General features: G+C 34.8%; 1 protein-coding gene across 2 annotated transcripts in view; it reads left to right on the top strand.

The window, feature by feature from the left end:
• The window catches only part of TMTC2 (transmembrane O-mannosyltransferase targeting cadherins 2), a 441683-nt gene that overhangs the window by 225848 nt on the left and 194147 nt on the right, over positions 1–21688 (top strand). For both annotated transcript variants that reach the window (XM_021675289.2, XM_012442083.3), the window contains one exon: positions 8942–9056. In XM_021675289.2, coding sequence (XP_021530964.2) covers positions 8942–9056 — 115 coding nt within the window. The remainder of the gene's footprint in view (positions 1–8941; positions 9057–21688) is intronic.

The raw sequence follows: 21688 nt of genomic DNA, 5'->3' as shown, positions 1-21688 counted from the left end.
TTAAAAATCTTGAAAAAATTGCTCGAATCTCCCTGTATTGATTTTGTGAAGTATAGCAGAGATACAAAATTGTGATAGTTACTGTGGAGTAAGTTTGAATTTACTCTGTAAACCTAAAAGAACCATGTATTTGAAATTACAACTTAAAAAAAAAACTTAGAGGTATTTATTGCAGCAGGTCACAGCATTTCCAGAGGGACCTCACATTTGATTTTTTCTTTAGAACAACTTCAGCAAGATGGGAATATTTAATTGTTCTTCTGCCTTTCAAAGAACATAAAATAAACCATGGCAGACTGTGGGCTAAGTACAAAAGAAGCTTTCATTGTGAATTAAGATCAAGTTTCTTAGTAAATGGTTGCCTTTTAGAGGGAGTTGAATATCAATGTGAAGGGCCCTTGAGGTATAAGAGTCATTCCTACTTCTTCAGTTCTTGATTTTTTTAGCAGAAGAATTTCTTTTTCTTTTTGAATATAAAATAACTCTACAGATCATATTTTATAGAGCTTATCCAGTGATTTTTAGAAGTGTCTGTTTGCCTTCCCTTAATATAGTCATCATATATGCTTAGTCTTAGGATTGAAGTCCTTTACTTATTCAAGAATGCTTGTTAAATCTTTGTCATATGTAAAGTATCTTCAGGGCACTAAGAGGAATTGATAAATATACCAAAGTTCCAAGCATCTTTGAGCAGTAACCATTTGCTTACACAGGCAGGATATGTTCAGTTCCAATATTTTAACAGGCAAATATGATATATAAAATTATATTCCCAAAGAAATGTAAAACACTTGATATATTGCTTAGCATTAACTTTTCTCTGGTCTGAAAAAAATATTATGAAATATGGGTACCAGATAGTTTTGTTACTACTGAGGTTTCTTTTTTCTTTTTTTTTCCCCTAGCAGTTCTGAGAGGATGACTCTTTTGGATAATTTTGCTTTCACATTTATGCTATAGTTCCTAAATTAAAATATATAAAACATATTAAGTACTACGTTATGATATTCTCTACCTTGCATTCCAACTCAATATTGAGAGAGCGAGATAGCCTTACCTCTCACTACGTTTGGATGCCTGGAAAGATATCTGAATCTCCCTTGTCATTAACTCTGCTACTTAGGAGGCTGAACCTCAGTTGTCTCATCTGTGCAATGGAGATAGTAATACTGTAGACCCCAGATGTTTTTATTAGGTCAAATGAATTGAGGAGACTACCAAGGATATAGTGATCTTTAAGTAAATAAAACACTATTATTATGGTTATTTTTATTAGAATTTTTAAAATTTCTTCTCCATCTCCTCTTCTCTCCTTCCCACTTCTTTTGTTCTCTTTAGACTGTCACAGTGCTGCAAAGCAGGTCCATGACATGAGGCAATAGTCCCTCCAAGCTAGAGCAATTTCGCATGAAGTTTATTTTGTTTAAAACAGGAATGAATGAATACTCTGAATATTTGGAACCTTCATTGGGAAAAACTTTTCAAAATTAGATTGAGATTTTGGAACAACAACTATATTTTTTGAACTTCAGATAAATGTTCTATTATATTATATCCAGAGTTTAAAAAGTGTGATTTGCATTCATCTATGCACATCCTCTATTAAAACGTGGACTTTTAGGCTGGGTGCAGTGGCTTATGCCTATAATCCCAGCAACGCCAGGGTGGGAGGAATGCTTGAGTCAAGGAGTTTTTGACCAGCCTGGGTGACATAGTGAGACTCACCTCTACAAAAATTAAAATTAAAAAAACATCCTGGCATGGTGGTACACATTTGTAGTTCCAGCCACTCAGGAGGCTGAGGTGGGATGATTGCTCAAGCCCAAGAGGTTGAGGTTGCAGTGAGCCAGGATCACGCCACTGCACTCCATCCAGCCTGGGCAACCGAAAAAAAAAAATGTGGACTTTTAAACTGATTTGTAACTGTTATTTACACTTCATCACACTTCATTGAAAGAACTTTGAGAATTTTATTTCAATAAAATTGTACTTTTAAAAGATTATGTGAAGTGAATACACCAATAAAATGTACAGGCTTAAAAATGTAAAAAATATACATTATATTTAATATTAATGAAAATAGAAGGTCTTTGAGTGGTCCAAAGAATAAGTAGCAAAGTGAAAATTTGAAGATAATCCCAAACATCTGTTTTAAATTATCTTTCTAAAAAAAAGTTTAAGTGAATGTTATAACCCTTTATTCCCTAAGTAGGATATAGCATAACCCCATCTCTATTTTAAAAGAAGATCATGTGTGACCTTAATTTTATTTTCTTTCCTTTCCTTTCCTCCCTTCCCTTTCCTTCTCCTTCTCTCTTTTCCCCTTCACTGCAGTTTTCAAGTTAATCCCTGCACATTTCCTCTATTTTGCTTCACATATTAATCCCCTTTTATCTGTATTCTTTACTAAATTTTCTCTTTGTAGCATAGACAACTGATCTAACATAGTTGATTTGTATGTAATGTATTTTATTTATATTATGCTTTTCATTTAATTGTATCCACTTTGTTAAATACATAGTGATATTTTGGGCATGAATCAATTTTTAATATTTATCATTGTTATGACAATGCATTCCTTTTATCAGTTCTTTGTAGGCCATTATGGTCCATTCTTGAAACAGTATTTACATGGTATTCATTGGTCCTAATGCCGTATAGGAGTCTGTAAAGTGAATGTCACACATTGTACTCCCATGATGGACATATTGTTACTACCCACTATCAGCCAACACTAAGACACTTGAATTAAACAGTCTCTCACTTGCTTTCTTAGGTAAGAATTTATCTGGGAGTGGGATTGCTGGATAGAGGTTCTTTTTTGACTTAGTCACTTACATTTGTTGATTTGACTGAGTCCTGTCAGATGACATAACAGAACGTCTGCCCCAGGCCACAGTGCTACCAGCTGTGCACAGGATTCTTCCCCAACATCACCACCAGTAGTTGGCCTTATCCATTTTTCTTTCTGTCTTTCCTTTCTTTTTTTTTCTTTGCCAGTCTAGGTATAAAAGATACCTCGTTGTTATAATTTGCATTTCAGGGGGTTACTAAGAAATTTAAGTATTAGTTTAAATGCTTGGTATTTGTTTTGGTTTTCCTTTTTGTAGAATCCTATTCATGCCCTTTCCCCTTTTTTCCCTATTGGATTTCTTATGTTTTTTTGTTCTTGTTGCTTTGCAGGAGTTTCTTCTAGTTTCCAAATACAGGCAGTTCTTTGTTTAGATGTTTGAAATATCTTCTCCTAGTATATTATGCATTTTTAACTTGTCCATAATGTTCTTTATTAAATAGAAGTCCTTTTTGAGGTATTAAAATCCATTAACTTTTTTTTTACATTTTGAATGGTATTTGGGGCTCTTTTGAAGAAGTGCTTTTCCATTCCACAAAGATCTTCTTCTACGTATTCTTCTGTTAGCTTTACTTTTTCACATTTAACTTTTTAAACTATCTGGAGTTTATCTTTGTGTTTTACGAATATGGTATAACAATCAGTTTTCATGTTCTCTTTTATATTATGGCTAAAATATAGTTTTTGAGTTCCTTAATAAATGATGCTAAAATATTGATTAGATTTATATGGAATTCATAGATTAATTTGGGGAGAACTGACATCTTTGCAATGGTAAATTACCCCATCCGTGAGCCTTGGAATGTTCCTCCATGTCTTTTAGAAATTGGTATGCATACTTCCAAGTAGTCAGAACAGTGAGATTTAAAAATTGACATGATATAAAAACGTCGAGTGGGTTAATATGATCAAATCTTAAGTAATAGAAAAAAGAATTAACTCATAGAATCAACTATGAAGAGTTATGGCAGCTTTTTAAAAACCTAAAATCTATTTTGATAAACACAGCATTGTGGAGCAATAATTTTAAGGAGGATAGGATTTGAAAAGGAATCGTTTTTATATTTGAGTATGATTAAATCTTCTGTCAATGCCCTTCAGCCAAAGACCACCAGGGCTACACCTGAAATAAAAGTTGGCTTAACTACTCACGCTGAGAGAGAACAGCCAAACCATGGAGAATTCTGGGGCATCTCATTATATGTCCAGTTACAGAATTTTGACTTTGGTTGGGTGATTTGGAAGAGAGTCTAAGGAAGTGAGGGTTTTATTTTGATTGAATACCAGGACAATTCTACGCCTGGATAAAGAAATCATTCATGTAGCAGGAGAGGAGGATGTTTGGTATTTTGTGGGTTTTACAGTGACCTTTTCCTTTTTCTGTGTTTATACAAAATTATGAGGTGGTTTTTATTTGTTTTACTTTATCATGGTCTCAGAGTAACTTCGTCTAAAGCTGATACTGTATATGATTGTGTGTGTACAACAGGAAAACAAGATTTTTACAGGCATCTAGAGCAATTAATCATAAGAAATGAAAGATTTTCGTTTTGATAAAAAGCATGAAACTGCGTATCAGATTGTGACATTGCCTCAGTTAACTTGTTGATGATTTTTAATTTCTAAGTTGTTCTCTCACTTTGAAATAGCCATCTCTGCTGCTCATCCATTCTGTTGGAAACCATAATGTTGCTCCCTAGATTACTCCAGTTGCCTTCTAACCGATCTCCCTGTTGTTCCTTTAGTTCTCTGGCAGTGAGTACCTTCTCCACAGAGAAGTAATCATTTTGACTTTTCGAAAATGAAAGTCAAATCACAAAAATTCCTCACTGAAAATTTATCCCCAAACATTGCAAATAAAATAACCCCCAGACTGCTTATCTTGGCATGTCAGACCCTATCTGGTTGGACCCTTGCCTATCTCTGTGACTTCATCTTGACTTTCCCTCTCATTTTGCAGCCACTCACCTGACTGGTATTGTTCCTGGGAAACATCAAGTTCATTCTTGTCTTAGATTCTTTGCTATACTTTCCTTATCTGGCATCAGCAGTCCTTGCTAGGCTTGCTCCTTATCCTTTAGTTCTTAGAGATTGTACCTATTTTCCTAAATCTGTGATATCCTTACCTAAAATTAGCCTGATCCATACCATCTTTATTTTGCATTATTTATAACATCACTCTCTGAAGTTAATTCATTTATTTTATTGTATGGATCCCACCCTCCCTCCACTATCTCTATCTCCCACTTCCAACATAAGCTCACATGGGTGAGAACTGACGATTTTGAACAGTACTGAGTGTCTAGCCCCTCACGAGGTTCCTGGCACCAAATAGATGTCTAACAAATATCTGTTTAATGAATGAATAAATATTGAATACATTAATGAATGGATAAATGAACAGTCAACCAAATGAGTGAACATGGATTCTAGATATGACGACAGGCATACCTCATTTTCTTGCATGTCACTTTCTCATGCTTCTTAGACATTGTATTTTTTTAAAAACAAAATGAATGTGGCACTCTTGCATAAACCAAGTCTGTCAGTGCCATTTTTCCAACAGCATGTGCTGACTTTGTGTCTCTGTCACATTTTGGCAATTCTCACAGTATTTTAATGTTTTAATTATTGTATCTGTTATGGTGATCTATGATGGAAAACTTTTGGAAAGGATTTGCCATTCTAGATATTTGTGATTCATGGAATGAGGTCAAAATGTCAACATTAACAGGAATTTAGAAGAAGTTGATTTCAATAGTTATGTATCCATAAGGATACTGGGGGCTCAAGACTGCAGTGGAGGAAGGAACTGCCGAAGTGACAGAGCAAGAGAACTAGAATTGGAAGTGGGCCTAAGGATGTGACTGAATTGCTGTAATCTCATGATACTATATTTACAGATGAGGAGTTGCTTCTTTTGGATGAGCAAAGAAAGTGGTTTCTTGAGGTGGAATCTAATCCTGGTGACCATGCTGTGAACATTGCCAAAATGACAACAAAGCACTAAAAGATTAGAATATTATATAATCTTAAGAAATTGTCACAGCCACTCCAACCTTCAGCAACCATCAGTCACCCTCATCAGTCAGCAGCCATCGGTGTTGAGGCAAGGCCTACCATGAGCAGAAAGATTAAGACTCACCTAGAGCTCAGATGATTGGCCAGGCGCAGTGACTTACGCCTGTAATCCCAGCGCTTTGGGAGGCCGAGGTGGGCAGATCACGAGGTCAAGAGATCGAGACCATCCTGGCCAACATGGTGAAGCTCCTTCTCTACTAAAAATACAAAAATTAGCTGGGCGTGGTGGTGCGTGCCTGTAGTCCCAGCTACTCGGGAGGCTGGGGCAGGAGAATTGCCTGAACCTGGGAGGCGGAGGTTGCAGTGAGCCAAGATCGCACCACTGTACTCCATCCTGGTGCCTGGCAACGGAGCAAGACTCTGTCTCAAAAAAAAAAAAAAAAGAGCTCAGATGATTGTTACCATTTTTTAGCAATAAAGTATTTTTTGATTAAGATGTCTAAAAAGCAATGACATCATGCTGTTGCACCCTTATTAGACATTATTGTGTAAATATAACTTTTGTATGCACTATAAAACCAAAAAGTATTAAGTGACTCATTTCATTGTGATATTCACTTTATTATGGTGGTCTGGACCTAAACCCCCAACATCTCCAAGGTATTCATTCCTGTATATGTCTGTTGCCAACAAGAGAAGCATTTACCAGTTTATTATTTATTTGAGATATAAGTAGCTAAAGAAATCAACTTCTTTCTCTGGAAATATGCCTTAAAATATTCAAACTTATGTCCTTGCTGTTACTTTCTTTAAATCATCTGTGTTCTAGGACTACTATCAAAATGGTATAGCATTATAATAAGGATTTCCTGGTACTTAAATTAGTATTTGAATGCATTTCTCAGAGAGATTTCAATGTAAATATATTCTCATTTACTACTCCCACAATCAGAGTAGAACTTTGGGAGGAAAGGGGATTTAAAAATTGCCTAATCATTAGAAATTTTCATGAAGGCGTGTCTTACTAATTTATAGTAGATATAGAATACCTATGGTATTATACCTATTATGTTTGAAGATAATTGTAATTTATCTTACTACTTTCCTAATTTTATTTCATTTTCATTTAATAGTTTAATTTTACAATATTTTACACTGTTCTGTCTTTTAATTTAAAGGATGCAATTTTCTGTGGATTCAGTGCCAAGACCTATGCAAATGTTGGTTTTCAGTCAAAGATGAAAATGTAGAAAAATCTGGAAGCAGCCAGTGTCAGATTAGAGTTTTTGCTCTAACACTTCAGTATTAACTTTAAAAATTTGTTAGTGCCTCTGAGTCTGTCTCCTCATCTAGGGAATGGCCATTTATGTATGGAACTGTGTTGGGAGCTCAGTGAGATGATACATGTCAAGTGTGTGGCATGGTACATGGCACTATTAGCTGTTGCGTAATTGTGAGTTGAATGTCTTCCCCTGTTTTCCATCAGAAGCAAAGAAGATACATGACTTTGCAAACATGAAGGATTAGTGTTCTCTGTAGGTCACATAAGGGCATAAAAGGCATTATATTTAATGTTATTTTTATAAGCAATGCTTAACTATTGTAAATTGTAAAGAGTATCAAGCACAATAATATTAATAGCAGTATTTATTGAGTGTTTACCATGTGTCAGGCACTGTCTTTGTTTTTTTATTTTTATTTTTTTTGAGAGAGGGTTTCACTGTGTTGCCCAGGCTTGAGTGCAGTGGCATGATCATGGCTAACTGAAGCCTCGACTTCCTGGGCTCAAGCGATCATTGCATCTCAGCGTCCCAAGTAGCTGGGACTGCAGGCACGTGCTAACACGCCCAGCTAATTTTTGTGTTTTTTGTTGAAATAGGGTTTCACTATGTTGCCCAGACTTGTCTCAAACTCCTCCTGAGGTCAAGCAATCCACCCACCTCATTGGCCTCCCAAAGTGCTAGTACAGGTGTAAGACATGGTGCCCAGCCTCAGACACTGTCTTAAACAGCTTGTATGTATTAACATCTTCATCATGAAACACATGAGACACTATTATCCCACTTTACAGGTAAAGTAAACTGAAGCACAGGATTATTAAATTTCTTAGAGGCACACAGGCAAATCTGAGATAAAAAGATGTTGTATTCTTTTTTGCATTAAAATCGATACTCAAAACCCCTTTCATTTTTCAGGTACAGTCAGTAATCACCCCCAAATAAATATATCTCAACACATAGGACCCTTCCTCTCATCCCCATCTTTTTCTGGGGGACTCTGCTTTCAGGATGGAATACCCCATCTCCTTGTGGGAAAGAAAGAAGACAAGAGAAGCAGCGAAGTTTGAGGGCAAAGTCCATTTGAGAGCCGTACTGTGTGGGCAGTTATTGGTGCTATGCCTTTTGTTATTTTTAATGTTGAAAAATTACTATTATTTGGAGAGAACAAAGGGGGCACACAGAAAATATATTTAATTTTCAACATGATTAGGTGTGGAAATAGCGATTTTTCTCAGAAATGAGCTCATAAGCAGAAAGAGTATAAAAGAACATTATATCTATAATGTTTTATTGATGTATTCTGATGCCTGGTAAGCTTCTTTATAGCTTTGATCTTGTTTAGTTTTTTTGCTTTTCATCTCCAGATCTCCTATGCCATTTATCAGTTTTTTCATACTTGAATGAAATATTTGTTTATTTTAAGATCACTTCTTGCAGTTTCTGGCCCAGTAAGTATACAATAATTTCAGACCATGAAGACCCCTACTGAAATCTGGAAGAACATGAAGCCTTTGTAGGTGATCTTAAGATAACATTGTTCTTGGCCTTATGATGAACTGTATACGTATGTCAGCTTTGAAACATAATAATTATTTTAATTTTTTAAGGCTTTGATTATATTTAATCTCCTGGTTTGATGAAATGTTAGCGTACAAAGGAAATAAATTTTCCTTCTTAAAAATGTTTTATGACGGTTTTCTCTCCCTGTGGTACTTCCTGATGGCCTGATATTATGTCACGTATAATTGGATTGATGCTCAGTCCGAAAATTTCTTTTTCTTCTTGGCAGCATGGGGTAACCTTGGAAATGTTCTGAAGAGTCAGAGCAAAATTTCTGAAGCTGAAAGCGCCTACAGAAATGCTTTGTATTACCGCAGCAACATGGCTGACATGCTTTATAATTTGTGAGTATGCCTTGCTTTTTCTGGTTTGGTTCCTCTTTGAAATCTGCCCTGAGAGGGACTATTGATTTAACTGCTGGAAATGGAGATGATGATAGCTATTGTACTGAAATATTCTTTTTGTTATTCATGCCTCTGAGACGATTAGGTGGTGGGTAGTTGTGATTTCCTTGTTTTGGGCCACATCATCCATATTCATGTGTACTTGTATGTTACAGCTGAATTTTTTGGAAGTAGTATGCCATGTAATGTAAACTTTGGTTTAAATATCTTAAAATGTTTATTCAATTAATACTTAGATGAGTTCATAAAATAAGCCTGTTATGTATGATTTATGCAAATCATGTGTTGATTATTATTATTATTATTTGAGACAGTATCTCATTCTGTGGCCCAGGCTAGAGTGCAGAGACACTGTCATAGCTTGCTGCAGCCTCAAACTCCGGAGCTCAAGCAATCCTTCTGCCTCATCCCCACAGTAGCTAAGACTGCAGGTGCCTATCACCATGCCTGTCCAATTTTTGAATTTTTTTGTAGCAGTGAGGACTCACTATATTGCCCAGGCTGGAGCCTAACTCCTGGCCTGAAGCAGTTCTCTTGCCTCACCCTGCAAAGTGCTGGGATTATAGGCGTGAACCACTGTGCCCAACCTTGATTGTTAAGAATAGATTTTGTCTTCAATTAAAAAAAGTGATGTGTCAAAGTATATATAGAATATGTGGTATACCAGAAAAGTGAGTGAGTAAGGTCATGGTTCTTTTTTGTTTTCCTCTTTATAGGCACTGATGATTATCAGTGAGGTTGGGATAATTTAGAATATCCTTGCATGTTGGGTTAGAAAAATCCTGGGAGAAAAATTGGTTTTGTTGTTTGAGTGGACAGTCCTAGCTGGTACAATGAGATGTGAGTAGATAAATGCAAACCAAACCTAAATCTCTTCGTTGTCTCTTACGTTTGTAAGAACATTTTGTTTGTAAGTGGCAGAAATCTAATTTAAGCTTGCTTAAACACACTGGAGAATGTATAAACTCCCCTAACTGGAAATCTGTGGGTTGACTAGATTCAGACCTAGTTAGATCCAGTGCCTGATACTGTTTCAGGAATGTTGCTCCATTTTGTGGCTCCAGTTTCTTCTGGGTTTGGTCCATCTTCTGTCGTACTCTATAACAGTGGGAAAGATGACTGCTGTACCTTTATGAATATAGCATCCTGACTCTTCTCAGTCTCAGAAGGAAAGAGAACTATTTTGTCTTGGTGCCTGTATTAACCCCGGAAAAAGTTGTTGGACTGACCTTCCTGCAGTCCTGTGTCCTCTCTTGGTGAAACACTGAGCAATGCGGGAGGGGCCACTAGTCACTTCCATTGACAGCACCTCCAGAGTTGGAATGCAGTGGAGGCAGACCAGTTCTCTATAGGAAGGTGACTGATCCTAGGAAAAATAAGATGCTTGCTGCTTGTGTTTAATGAATGCTATGTGATATTGACAGTATCAAACTAATCTACAAACTTTTAAAATAAGTGTGCTCTGGTTACCTGAATCTTTTGTATTGGCTAAGTCTAAAGGTACAGATAATTTTTTAAAAATTTTTAACTAAAAATAAACAGGGAAAAACCTAGATATTTAAGGGAAAGCAGACAGGATAAGCTCAGTTAATTTTATGTTCATACATTGACCTCGTCTTTAACCTCATAGGCTTTAACACTGGGATCTCAATCTAGCAGCGTGTGGTCTGAATTAGGCCAGTAGATATGTTTTGTGTCGGCTTGTACAGTGTTTAATTTTTTCTTTGTCACCTGGAATTCTTTCACATGCAGCACACCTGCTCCAGCACACTGTTCCTTCTTCCCAGTCTCTGCTGTGTCCTGTTTACCATGTATCTTAACCTAATCTTCTTTGCTGAATTAACTTGAATTTGTATCTTTTTCTTTTCTTGAATGAAAATACTATTTAGGTACTCCTACAAAGGCTCGAGTCCTCTTCATCTAAATATTGTTATATTACTATATTTTATGAATATTTTTATTTTATGAAAAAGAACCTTATCAGTTTAATAAATTCACACATATGTTCTTTACACTTTTTGCATCCAAAAGGGATGTCAAAGGGGCCTCTTGCCTTGCAGTATGGGATATTACTTTTCTGGTTTCCATACTTCATATATTTTTGGAGGAAAACTTACCTGAACAACCAACACCTCTTCATTGAAATGTTTTTCTCTGTCTTATCCATAGTCTCTGGTTAAAACGTTGCCCACCTCTTTGTGATACCTGTTGGGCAAAGATTCAAAGTGTTGATCCAGGCTTATTCTTTACTGAGAAGAGAAGTGTATTCAATTAGAAAATTTCACTTTACCTGTGATTTTAAAATTACGTCTTAAGGCTTCGTCTGTCAGTGGATACCTATGTAAATCATGAGAGCGTATGAATTGACCTTCCCAAACTCTAGTGAAGAATCTTTGCTGGAAAAGTAGTTATTGACAAGATCGATTTTTTTCCCTAATGCCAATTATAGTTCCAAAATATATTTTACTAATATGTCAGGTCTTTAAACCATACTTATCTGTCAGCCTAAATGGAGAGGCTTAAATTCCACAAGAAATCTTGGCAATGATTTGGAAGTATTGGATTTTGTAACCAATGTATTTGACAAAATTCAATAATTCTGTTTTAAAATAGGTAAACTTTTCAGTGATTTTTTAATCAAATGTTTTTAAAATACACCAAGATAGATTCATTACAATCTATAATATAAATATGTTTGGTATCATATTTATAAGAACAAACTTTTTTCTACCTAAGTAGAAAAATGTTTTCTACTTAGGTAGAGAAAAGTTTTCTCATGGAAAGTTTAGACTATGAAGTAGCAAATTTTTGTTTTGAGATGTACATAATTTTCTCTGATATATAGAAGTTACTACTTGTTCTATTTTAACTCCTAAAAGAGAAAAAATTTGCTTTGCTCAATCTTTCTAGGACACATAACCTGATAATACTCTTTTGAGATAATAGCATGCATTAATCACTTTTCCTATCATCAGTTACAGTTACATCTCTTAAAGATGTTTTATGACAGAAGCCTAGAACAAACCTATTTGTATTAATTGGCATGGAATAGCTATATTTGTTCATGCATTTTAGAAATTTTTGGGAATTGTAAGCTTTTGTTAGACCCTCAATGTAACTTTTACATCTAAGTAGCACATATGAACATTGATATAGGTGAAGATAGAGGAAAAATAGGAATGATCTGGGAAAATATAAAGTAAGCAATAGTATGAGTGATGGAGATTTCTATCTGAAATTTAGTGAACATCACCTTATGAGATTATAAAAATTTGAGGACAGCTTTTTTTCAGGCATGAAATCAAGTTATATCTAAGAGGTACACACAAAGAGTTGTATTCCATGTTTATAAAATGATGGAATAATTTTATTTTTTTTCTTTAATAGCAATAGCTTCAATCACTTGCGTGTGCTAAATGTTCCTCTTAGTTCTTGTATATTATCATAGTTTTTCTTCAAAGGAAGTCTATAACACAAGGAAGATGAGACTCAGAGGTAATGTGTCTAAGGTCACACAGAAAGTAAATAGAGGAGCCAATATATGAACCTAAGACATTCTGACTGTTTATCTGTGCAACAGTTCTAGTTCTTTAGGCAGAAATAAACCAAATGTTTGGGGAAAAAAAGCCTCAATGTGTATGTTTCAAGTTTAGAAGAAAATAACCTTTACATAGAGAAATAAAATATTTGGAATTAAATCTAATAGAGGATGTAAGTTTTTAATAATTGTTGGTGAGTTTGCTGAACTCATGGTGTAGAATTTTGGTAAAAAGATTATCACTGGGTTTGGATACCTGTGCTAAGAGCTGCCTTCAAGAAGAAAGTAATACAAAAGGCATTTTTAATTCTAAAGCTATTAATTATAATATCATTTGATATCATTTGAATCCATGCTTACAGACAGTAGTTATATAATATGAAATTTAAAACAGTACTTAATTCAACTCTTAATAACAATAGATATCATGCATTTATTGTACAGTCTTGTATTTACCCTTTATTCATATTGTCAAATTTACTAAAATCTAATATTTCATACAAGAAATTATTAAGACCAGGTTAAACAGATTTGCATTATGATGTTGATTGTCTTTTCATGTATAATACATTTTCAGAGGCAAAGCAGATGAATCATGGCTCAATGATTTACACTGTCAAATTTTAAAAATACACAGTTCACTTTCAACCTCTTCACTATACCACTCACTGCTATGTGAAATATAATTGATTTTTAGAATAAAAAATAGTCAGTATCCTTTCGTTGTTGCTATGGATTCATCTCAGTCTGTTCCAAATGATATTTAAGCAGGTAATTCAGTAAAACATTAAATATTTTATTAGGAATTAGATTTCAGAATGCAGATAAATTTAACATGTTATAATCAATTCTTGATTATCTTACCTAATAGAAGAATTACGTCTGTTGCTGATAGAGATTTTGCTACCATAAGGTAGTTGTCATTTTGTTCTGTGTTGTAAGAATCTTAGTAAATATCCAATCCAATAAGCTAAGAAATGAGCAAGAAAATAAACTGACAATTTAAGGGAAGTTAAGAGAAAATATAAATAAATTGGAATGCAGAGAAACAATAGGAAGTAATGCGTACTCTAAGATGTTGTTCTCTGGAAGATCAGCAGCTTTTGGTAAGGGTAATGTAGGACAAAATAGAGAATCTCTAATATACAATTTTAAGAATGAGAGTTATAACTGGATATATACTTAAATAATGAAACACTAATAATATATATGAAAATCATACTAATATATATGCTTCTTCTGGGAAAATATCAATGTTCAATATTGGCCAAAGAAGATACAGAAAATCTCAGTCAAAAACTTTGGAAAATTTTGGAAACAACCTTAAGGAATTTTCTCAATAAGGAAATAAGTCAAGACATTTCACAAGTGAGTTCTATCAAATCTTCAATGAAGTGATAATTCATGGAATAATTAGACTTCCTGTGTATTTTTTATGAAGCTAGATAAAACTGATTGCAAAATATCTGACTAAATTTAACACACACACACACACACACACATACACACACACACACACACACGAAACGGAACAAAAAGCAAATAAACAAGAACCAAACAACCCACAAGAGGCTAGTTACACAACGAATATAAATGTATGCATGTCTTAAAATTAATATGGTAGATGTAGCACAAATTACAGATTTAAACACCACTATCAGATAGGCTTTAGTCTAAGATTTATGGTGGGATATTTAATGTTACAATTCAGTTACTATACTCTTTCAATTTAAAAAGTCAGAGGATAAAAAAAAAATATTTCCAGAAATGTCAAGAAGGCCTTTGATCGGCAGCTACCTTGGAAAGCAAACTCATAAATAAATATTTCTATATCATAATAAATAATATCTGTCAAAACTTAGTAGTAATTAGTACATTTAATGTTGAAACATGGTGGCCATTTCCATTAATATTCAGCTTCTCGGGTTAGTAGCATTTCCTTATTCATTATAGTATCCCCCATACCTAGAAAATTTCCAATTGCATTGATTTTTAAAGTAAGTTATGAAATCCGTATCAGAACAGAAAATATCCCATTCTTCAATAAGTGATGAGTTATGAGTATTAGGATAACCACATTTTTTTGAATTATGTAAGTATATTTTGATCATTATCACTAAACACTTCTGGCTTATAAAGAGCCTTCTTGAATTGGACATCTGTTGCTGCATTTTCTTGCAGTTTCAGAAACAATCATATTTATATTAGGGTAGACACCTGCATTAGTTTCCTAGGACTGCTGTAACGAAAGTACCACAAGGTGCATAGCTTCAAATAGAAATTTATCATTTCACAGGTCTAAAGACTGGAAGTTGGAAATCAAGGTGTTGGCAGGGCCACTCTCCCTCTGAAACCTGTAAAAGAATCCTTCCTTGCATTTTTCTTGTGGTTTGTTGGCAGTTGTTAGCATTTCTTGGCTTGCAGCTGCGTAACTCCAATCTCTGACTTTGTTGTCCCGTGATGCTGTCTTGTGTATTTCTATCTTCACACGGCCAACTTCTTTTTTTTTTTTTTGAGACGGAGTTTTGCTCTTGTTACCCAGGCTGGAGTGCAATGGCGCGATCTCGGCTCACCGCAACCTCCGCCTCCTGGGTTCAGGCAGTTCTTCTGCCTCAGCCTCCTGAGTAGCTGGGATTACAGGCACGCGCCACCATGCCCAGCTAATTTTTTTTTTGTATTTTTAGTAGAGACGGGGTTTCACCATGTTGACCAGGATGGTCTCGATCTCTTGACCTCGTGATCCACCCGCCTCGGCTTCTCAAAGTGCTGGGATTACAGGCGTGAGCCACCGCGCCCAGCCGGCCAACTTCTTAAAAGGACATCAGTCATACTGGATTGGGCCCTACCCATAATAATGAATTACATCTGTAATGATCCTGTTTCCAAATAAGGCCATATTCTGAAATAGTAGCGGTGAGGACTTCAACTTATCTTTTTTGGAGGATGTGGGGGACATGAATCAACCCATCACGTCTCTTTACCGCCCTACTAGTACCTTCAGTGTAAAAGAGATAGGGCTCAGCCAGTAACTTTTAATGGGGAGAGTGAAGTAGTGGGACAGGTAAGACTCCTTTAAAAAGCTAACATTTTGAATAAATGTCAATGGTGTGTATATATATATGTGTGTGTATGTATGTATGTGTATATATATGCATACACATACATGTGTATATATATATACACATATATAATGTGTGTGTGTGTACATACATATATATACATACACATACACTCACATATACACATTATGTGTATGTATATATGTACACATACATACCTATTATATATATACACATTCTGTGTATGTGTGTGTATGTATAATGTACACATATATATACATACACATACACACATTATATATAATGTGTATGTATATATATGTACATACATTATATATGTGTATGTATGTGTATGTATATATATGTATGTTGCCGATAGAGATTTTGCTACCATAAGGTAGTTGTCATTTTGTTCTGTGTTTTAAGAATCTTAGTAAATATCCAATCCAATAAGCTAAGAAATGAGCAAGAAAATAAACTGATAATTTAAGGGAAGTTAAGAGAAAATATAAATAAATTAGAATGCAGAGAAACAATAGGAAGTAATGCATACTCTAAGATCTTGTTCTCTGGAAGATCAGCAGCTTTTGGTAAGGGTAATGTAGGACAAAATAGAGAATCTCTAATATACAATTTTAAGAATGAGAAAGAGTTATAACTGGATATATGCTTAAATAATAAAACACTGATAATATATATGAAAATCGTACTAATATATATGCTTCTATCTGGGAAAATATCAAAATATATATATATAATGTGTATGTATGTGTATGTATATATATGTACACATACATATATGTGTGTGTGTGTGTATATATATATATATATAATGATGCTAGAAAGTCTCTCTTAGGGAAAGGAAAAGGTAGTTTAGGTTGAGATAGCAATGAGAGAAAGATGTGGTGAAGAATTGACACCATAGATTCAATCCTAATAAGGGTATGAGAGATGTATTTGAACATTCAGGGCCAGGTTTTGAGATAGTTTGAGAGTTTAGAAGGGTCAGAGATTGCAGAATATAATTGGTGAGACTACTTGACATGGAGTTTAAAAACAGAGCTTGGCCCATGAGAAGTGAGGACTGGTGGAAATGTAGGGAAAAGTAATACCCTTAACCAAGTGCCTAGAGTTTGGCGCAGGGTTTCCTTTGGGGAGTATGTGTTGTGGTTAAAGGGAGGTGTCTAGGTGATGCCAGGTAAGCCAGTTGGTCTCCCAAAATAGATAATTCAAGAGAGATTATCAAGCAGGAGTGTCCAAAAGTGTTGGGCATGTCTGACAAAGAGCTAATGGTACTGAGAGATTTTGTTATAATGCTGTTGGCTTGTGGTCACCAGTGTTCTTGGTGTACAACTCAGCTGGTCCTTTACTCATTCCTGGAATGAAGTGGGGCAGCTGATATCTGTGTATTCATGTGGCAAGAGCAAGGCCTAACACCTAATACATAATATTCATTTTATTTTAATTGATAAATATCAATTAATACACAAATATACTCTTGTGAAACATTCAAATGATACTGAAGAATATGGAGCAAAATGTAGAAGTCCCTATTATTGCATTCCTCATATCCTTTTCCTCCTGTAGTATAGATCTTGCCAGGTTTTTGTAAGCATTTATACATGTGGTTATATACACACTGTCAAAGTTTTTCCCCTGCATATATGAATCATTATTGATTTTTGACTTTTTTTCTGTGTGTGCACATGTGTCAGAATTTGTATAATCGTCCCCATTTTAAGTTGTTTATATTGGAGCTGTTAAGATCAATATTAATGAATTCTCAATGGGATGATTTCAAAACTATATTGCTTCATTTTCCATTTTCCTAATTACTAGTGGAGTTGAGTAATTTTTCTTATGTTAATTGGCTCTTTGTAATTTTCCTGGGGATTAACTGTTCATATTTCTTGCCTAATTTTCTTTGGTGTAGGTTTATGTTTTTCTTACTGATTCATAGGGTTGAAAACTTATGTGTAAGCACACAAACCTATTTTGCATGTATTTTCAACTGATTTTTAACATATCATTTTTACTTATAGTATCCATTGTATGTAACTTTAATTTCTATATAGAAAAAAATTCCAAAGTCCTTTCATTTAAACCCTCTGTACTTTCTGTCTTTCTGAAAAATGACTATTTGCAGCCTCTTATGCTTTTAAGTTTGTTATTTTTTGGATAATTTTAAAGTTATTTTTGCTTTTTTGTTTAGGTCATTAGTCTACTCTGGATTCATTATTTTTTGTATTAAGGTATAATTTTTTCCAATGAAAACTAAAATTCCCATTATAATATATTGGATATTTACCTATCCCCTAGAATAAAATTACCTAAATTGCATAAGTTTTCCTATCCAATTTATTTGATAGCTACCTATTACCTAGAATAAATCCCTACATCAACATAGTTCATTGCTATGGACTCTATTCTGGTCTGTTGGTAACCTCTGTCAATAACAACTTACTTCATATACTGTAATTGTTAGGAAACATATTTTAAAAGGCAAGCCTCTCATCCTTGTTATTTATTTCTCACACTTCTCGATTATTCCTGTGTGTTATCTTCAGTGTGAACTTGACCATAGATGACTTCTTCTTCTTTTTTTTTTTTTTTTGAGATGGAGTTTTGCTCTTGTTGCCTAGACTGGATTGCAATGATGTAATCTCTGCTCACTGCAACCTCCGCCTCCTGGGTTCAAGGGATTCTTCTGCCTCAGCCTCCCAAGTAGCTGGGATTACAGACAGGCATGCACCACCATGCTCAGCTAATTTTTATATTTTTTGGTAGAGACAGGGTTTCTCCATGTTGGATCAAACTGGTCTGGAACTCCCGACCTCAGGTAATCCACCAGCCTTGGCTTCCCAAAGTGCTGGGATTATACAGGCATGAGCCACCATGCCCAGTGAATTGTAGACTTCTTAAGTTAATTTGAAGTCCAGTTAGGATTTTCATTGGTTTTGCATTGACTGTATATTAAAGTGAGGAGAGTTGAAATTGTTATACTCTTGAATTTTCTCTTTCAGATACATGTTTTTCTACCTTTCTTTCAATTTTCAAAGTTTTGTTAAAATTTTACATTTTGTTCTCAAAGTTCTCATATATTTGAGGTTAATTTATTAGTTTTTTAGAAATTATTTTTAGTAATGTGAATTAGATCTTTTTTCTCTTTTATTCTATTTTAAATTGGTCATTCGTGATTGTTTAGATTTTGTGTTTTTCTAGATATGCCTAATTTTATTTTTTTTGCTGTTATTTCTGTATTATAAATCTTGTTTTTGTTGGAAGGTTTTTTTTTTTGGAGTTTTCCCAAATATCTTATCTTTTTTTTCCTCTAATGGGGCCTCTGCACATACTCTTTGTGCTGCCTGCAACATTCTCCCTCTTTCCTTTCCCTTCTGACCTCTTTCCACCCCTTATGACATCTTTCTGTCCTATCCCCCACCTTTTTTGCCTAATACCTTTAAATCCTTTTTTTCTCAGCTTACGTAACACTTCCTGGTGAGGTTTATGGATACCTCTCCCACCTTCAGAAGTGAAAGATAGATATCCCTCCTAGGTCTCACAAAGCCACTAATCCTTGGCTCTTTTAAATCTGGATTATATTAAAATTTGTGATAGCATGTTCCTCTTTATATAAAAGAACATAGTATCACAAATGTTAACATGACCCAGATTATAAAGAGCCAAGTATTTGTGATACCATGTCCTATGCCATGTAAAGGAACATGGTATTGCAAATACCATAAAGGAGAATACATAAATATGATATAAAGGGAACATAATATCATATATATAAAGGGGAACATGGAATCACAAATGTTAATATCCAGATTAGAAAGTGCCAAATATTAGTTGCATTGTGATATTTAGGAGGGAGATCTATCTTTCTTATCTTTTTTTAAAAGGTGGGGTCTCAATGTGTTCCCAGGCTAGATTTGAACTGCTGCGCTCAAGTGATCTTCCTGCCTCAGCCTCTCAAGTAGCTGGGACTACAGGCACTTGACACCACACCTGGCTCCGTGCCCATGTACCATTTTTCCTGTAGCACTGAGCACAATACCAGGCACATAGGCTTCAAACTGTGTATATGTTAATAAACTAACAAAGGGATTAATAAACTAATGAGATAAATCATGCATATATTGATTAATAACCTAATGGGCTAATTAATGAGATGATTAAAAACTAATGAGTAATCAAATGAATGGAAATAAATCAACAGTTCAAGTTTGCTGACCCCTTTCCTGTCCATGCCACTTGTCTGATCCACGTCTTATCTAGCTTGCATTACTGGCCACGTGTTCTTATCTGGTTCTGCATGTTGATTGATTCCACACCTTTTTTCTATTATGTATGTCTTTGAAACAATCTCTGTCCACAAAGCATAAGAGCAGTAAAATTCCCTCCCTGAGACCATTGTTATTGTACTGATTTGGGATAATGACTTTTTGTTGTTGTTTTTGTATTGTTTTGATTTTTGAGATGGAGTCACACTCTGTCACCCAGCTGGGGTGCAGTGGCGTGATCTTGGCTTACTGCAACCTCTGCCTCCCGGGTTCAAGTGATTCTCCTCCCTCAGCCTCCTGAGTAGCTGGGATTACAGATGTGCGCCACTATGCCTGACTAATTTTTGTATTTTTAGTAAAGATGGGGTTTTACCATGTTGGCCAGGCTGGTCTCGAACTCCTGACTAAATGTGATCCACCTGCCTTGGTTTCCCAAAGTGCTGTCATTACAGGCATGAGTCACCATACCCAGCTGGGGTAATGATTTGAAATATAGTCTTGCAAACTTTACTGTAAACAATTGAATTCTCTTTTCTTTCTTCTTGCCAAACTCTGGAGATATTTTCTTTATTACATACACATTGAAAACAAATATTTTAATTCAGAATTGATTAGAGAATATAATGAATATGTTACTTAAACAGATAACCAGCCAAGGGATGTTTCCACAAAATACATTTCAATAGTTCCATTTGTTAATCAGAAAAAATTGAATAGTAAATTATGAAGTATATAGTTGTATTCTGATTTATTATTAATAGGAAAATAAGCTGTTTCATGATTCTTAAAATATCAGTCTCTCCTTTAAAGACCTACTTGAGGTATAATTGGCTATTCAGCTGACTTTTGTTCATAGAAACACATTTTTTAAATTTGTCTTTTAGTTTTTCAGTTCTAATTTGTAGAGTTACTATAATATTTTTCTACAGGAAAAACATAAGAATATAAATAGCCTTTTGAAAAATATTTTGAAAGTAAAAATCAGTGATTATTTAAAACTAGGACAAATTGACGATGTTTAATGATTTCATCAACCAGCTATACATTTGTGAATGTAAATTCTTGAATACATTTTAACATTAAATTATCCATTCTTGAGTTTTGGCCAAGATATGCTATACTCAAGAAATTTAGCTAAGTCGTTCCTGTCAAGATGCCAGACCTGGATTAAGAAAATAATTACTACATGATGACCTAGACGTCTGCAGGATGGTAAAGGAGAAGTCAGAAAGGATTTTATGGAGAAGCTAGAGTTAATTTTTTATTTAAAAGACCAAACAATGAAACATTTTCTTTTTTTTTTGGACGGAGTCTTGCTCCGTTGCCCAGGTTGGAGTGCAATGGCACAATCTCAGCTCACTGCAGCCTCTGCCTCCTGGGTTCCAGCAATTCTCCTGCCTCAGGCTCCTGGGTAGCTGGGATTACAGGTACTCACCACCATGCCTGGCTATTTTATTTTTTTGTATTTTTAGTAGAAATGGGGTTTCCCCATGTTGGCCAGGCTGTTCTCAAACTCCTGACCTCAGGTGATCCACCCAGCTCAGCCTCCTAAAGTGCTGGGATTACAGGCATGAACCATCAAGCCCGGCCAAGATGAAACACTTTCTATTGCAGGTTTTATGGTGTTAAGAATTCTGTGTGATTACTAGTTAAAATTATAAATTATATATAACATAAAAATTTATCATG

This window comes from Aotus nancymaae, unplaced genomic scaffold (genome assembly GCF_030222135.1).
Source record: "Aotus nancymaae isolate 86718 unplaced genomic scaffold, 86718_ANA_hifiasm-v0.15.2.pri h1tg000016l, whole genome shotgun sequence".
In the NCBI taxonomy this organism is placed as follows: Eukaryota; Metazoa; Chordata; class Mammalia; order Primates; family Aotidae; genus Aotus; species Aotus nancymaae.
The sequence above is the reverse complement of the archived record's forward strand: the minus strand, read 5'-3'. Positions and strand labels throughout refer to the sequence as shown.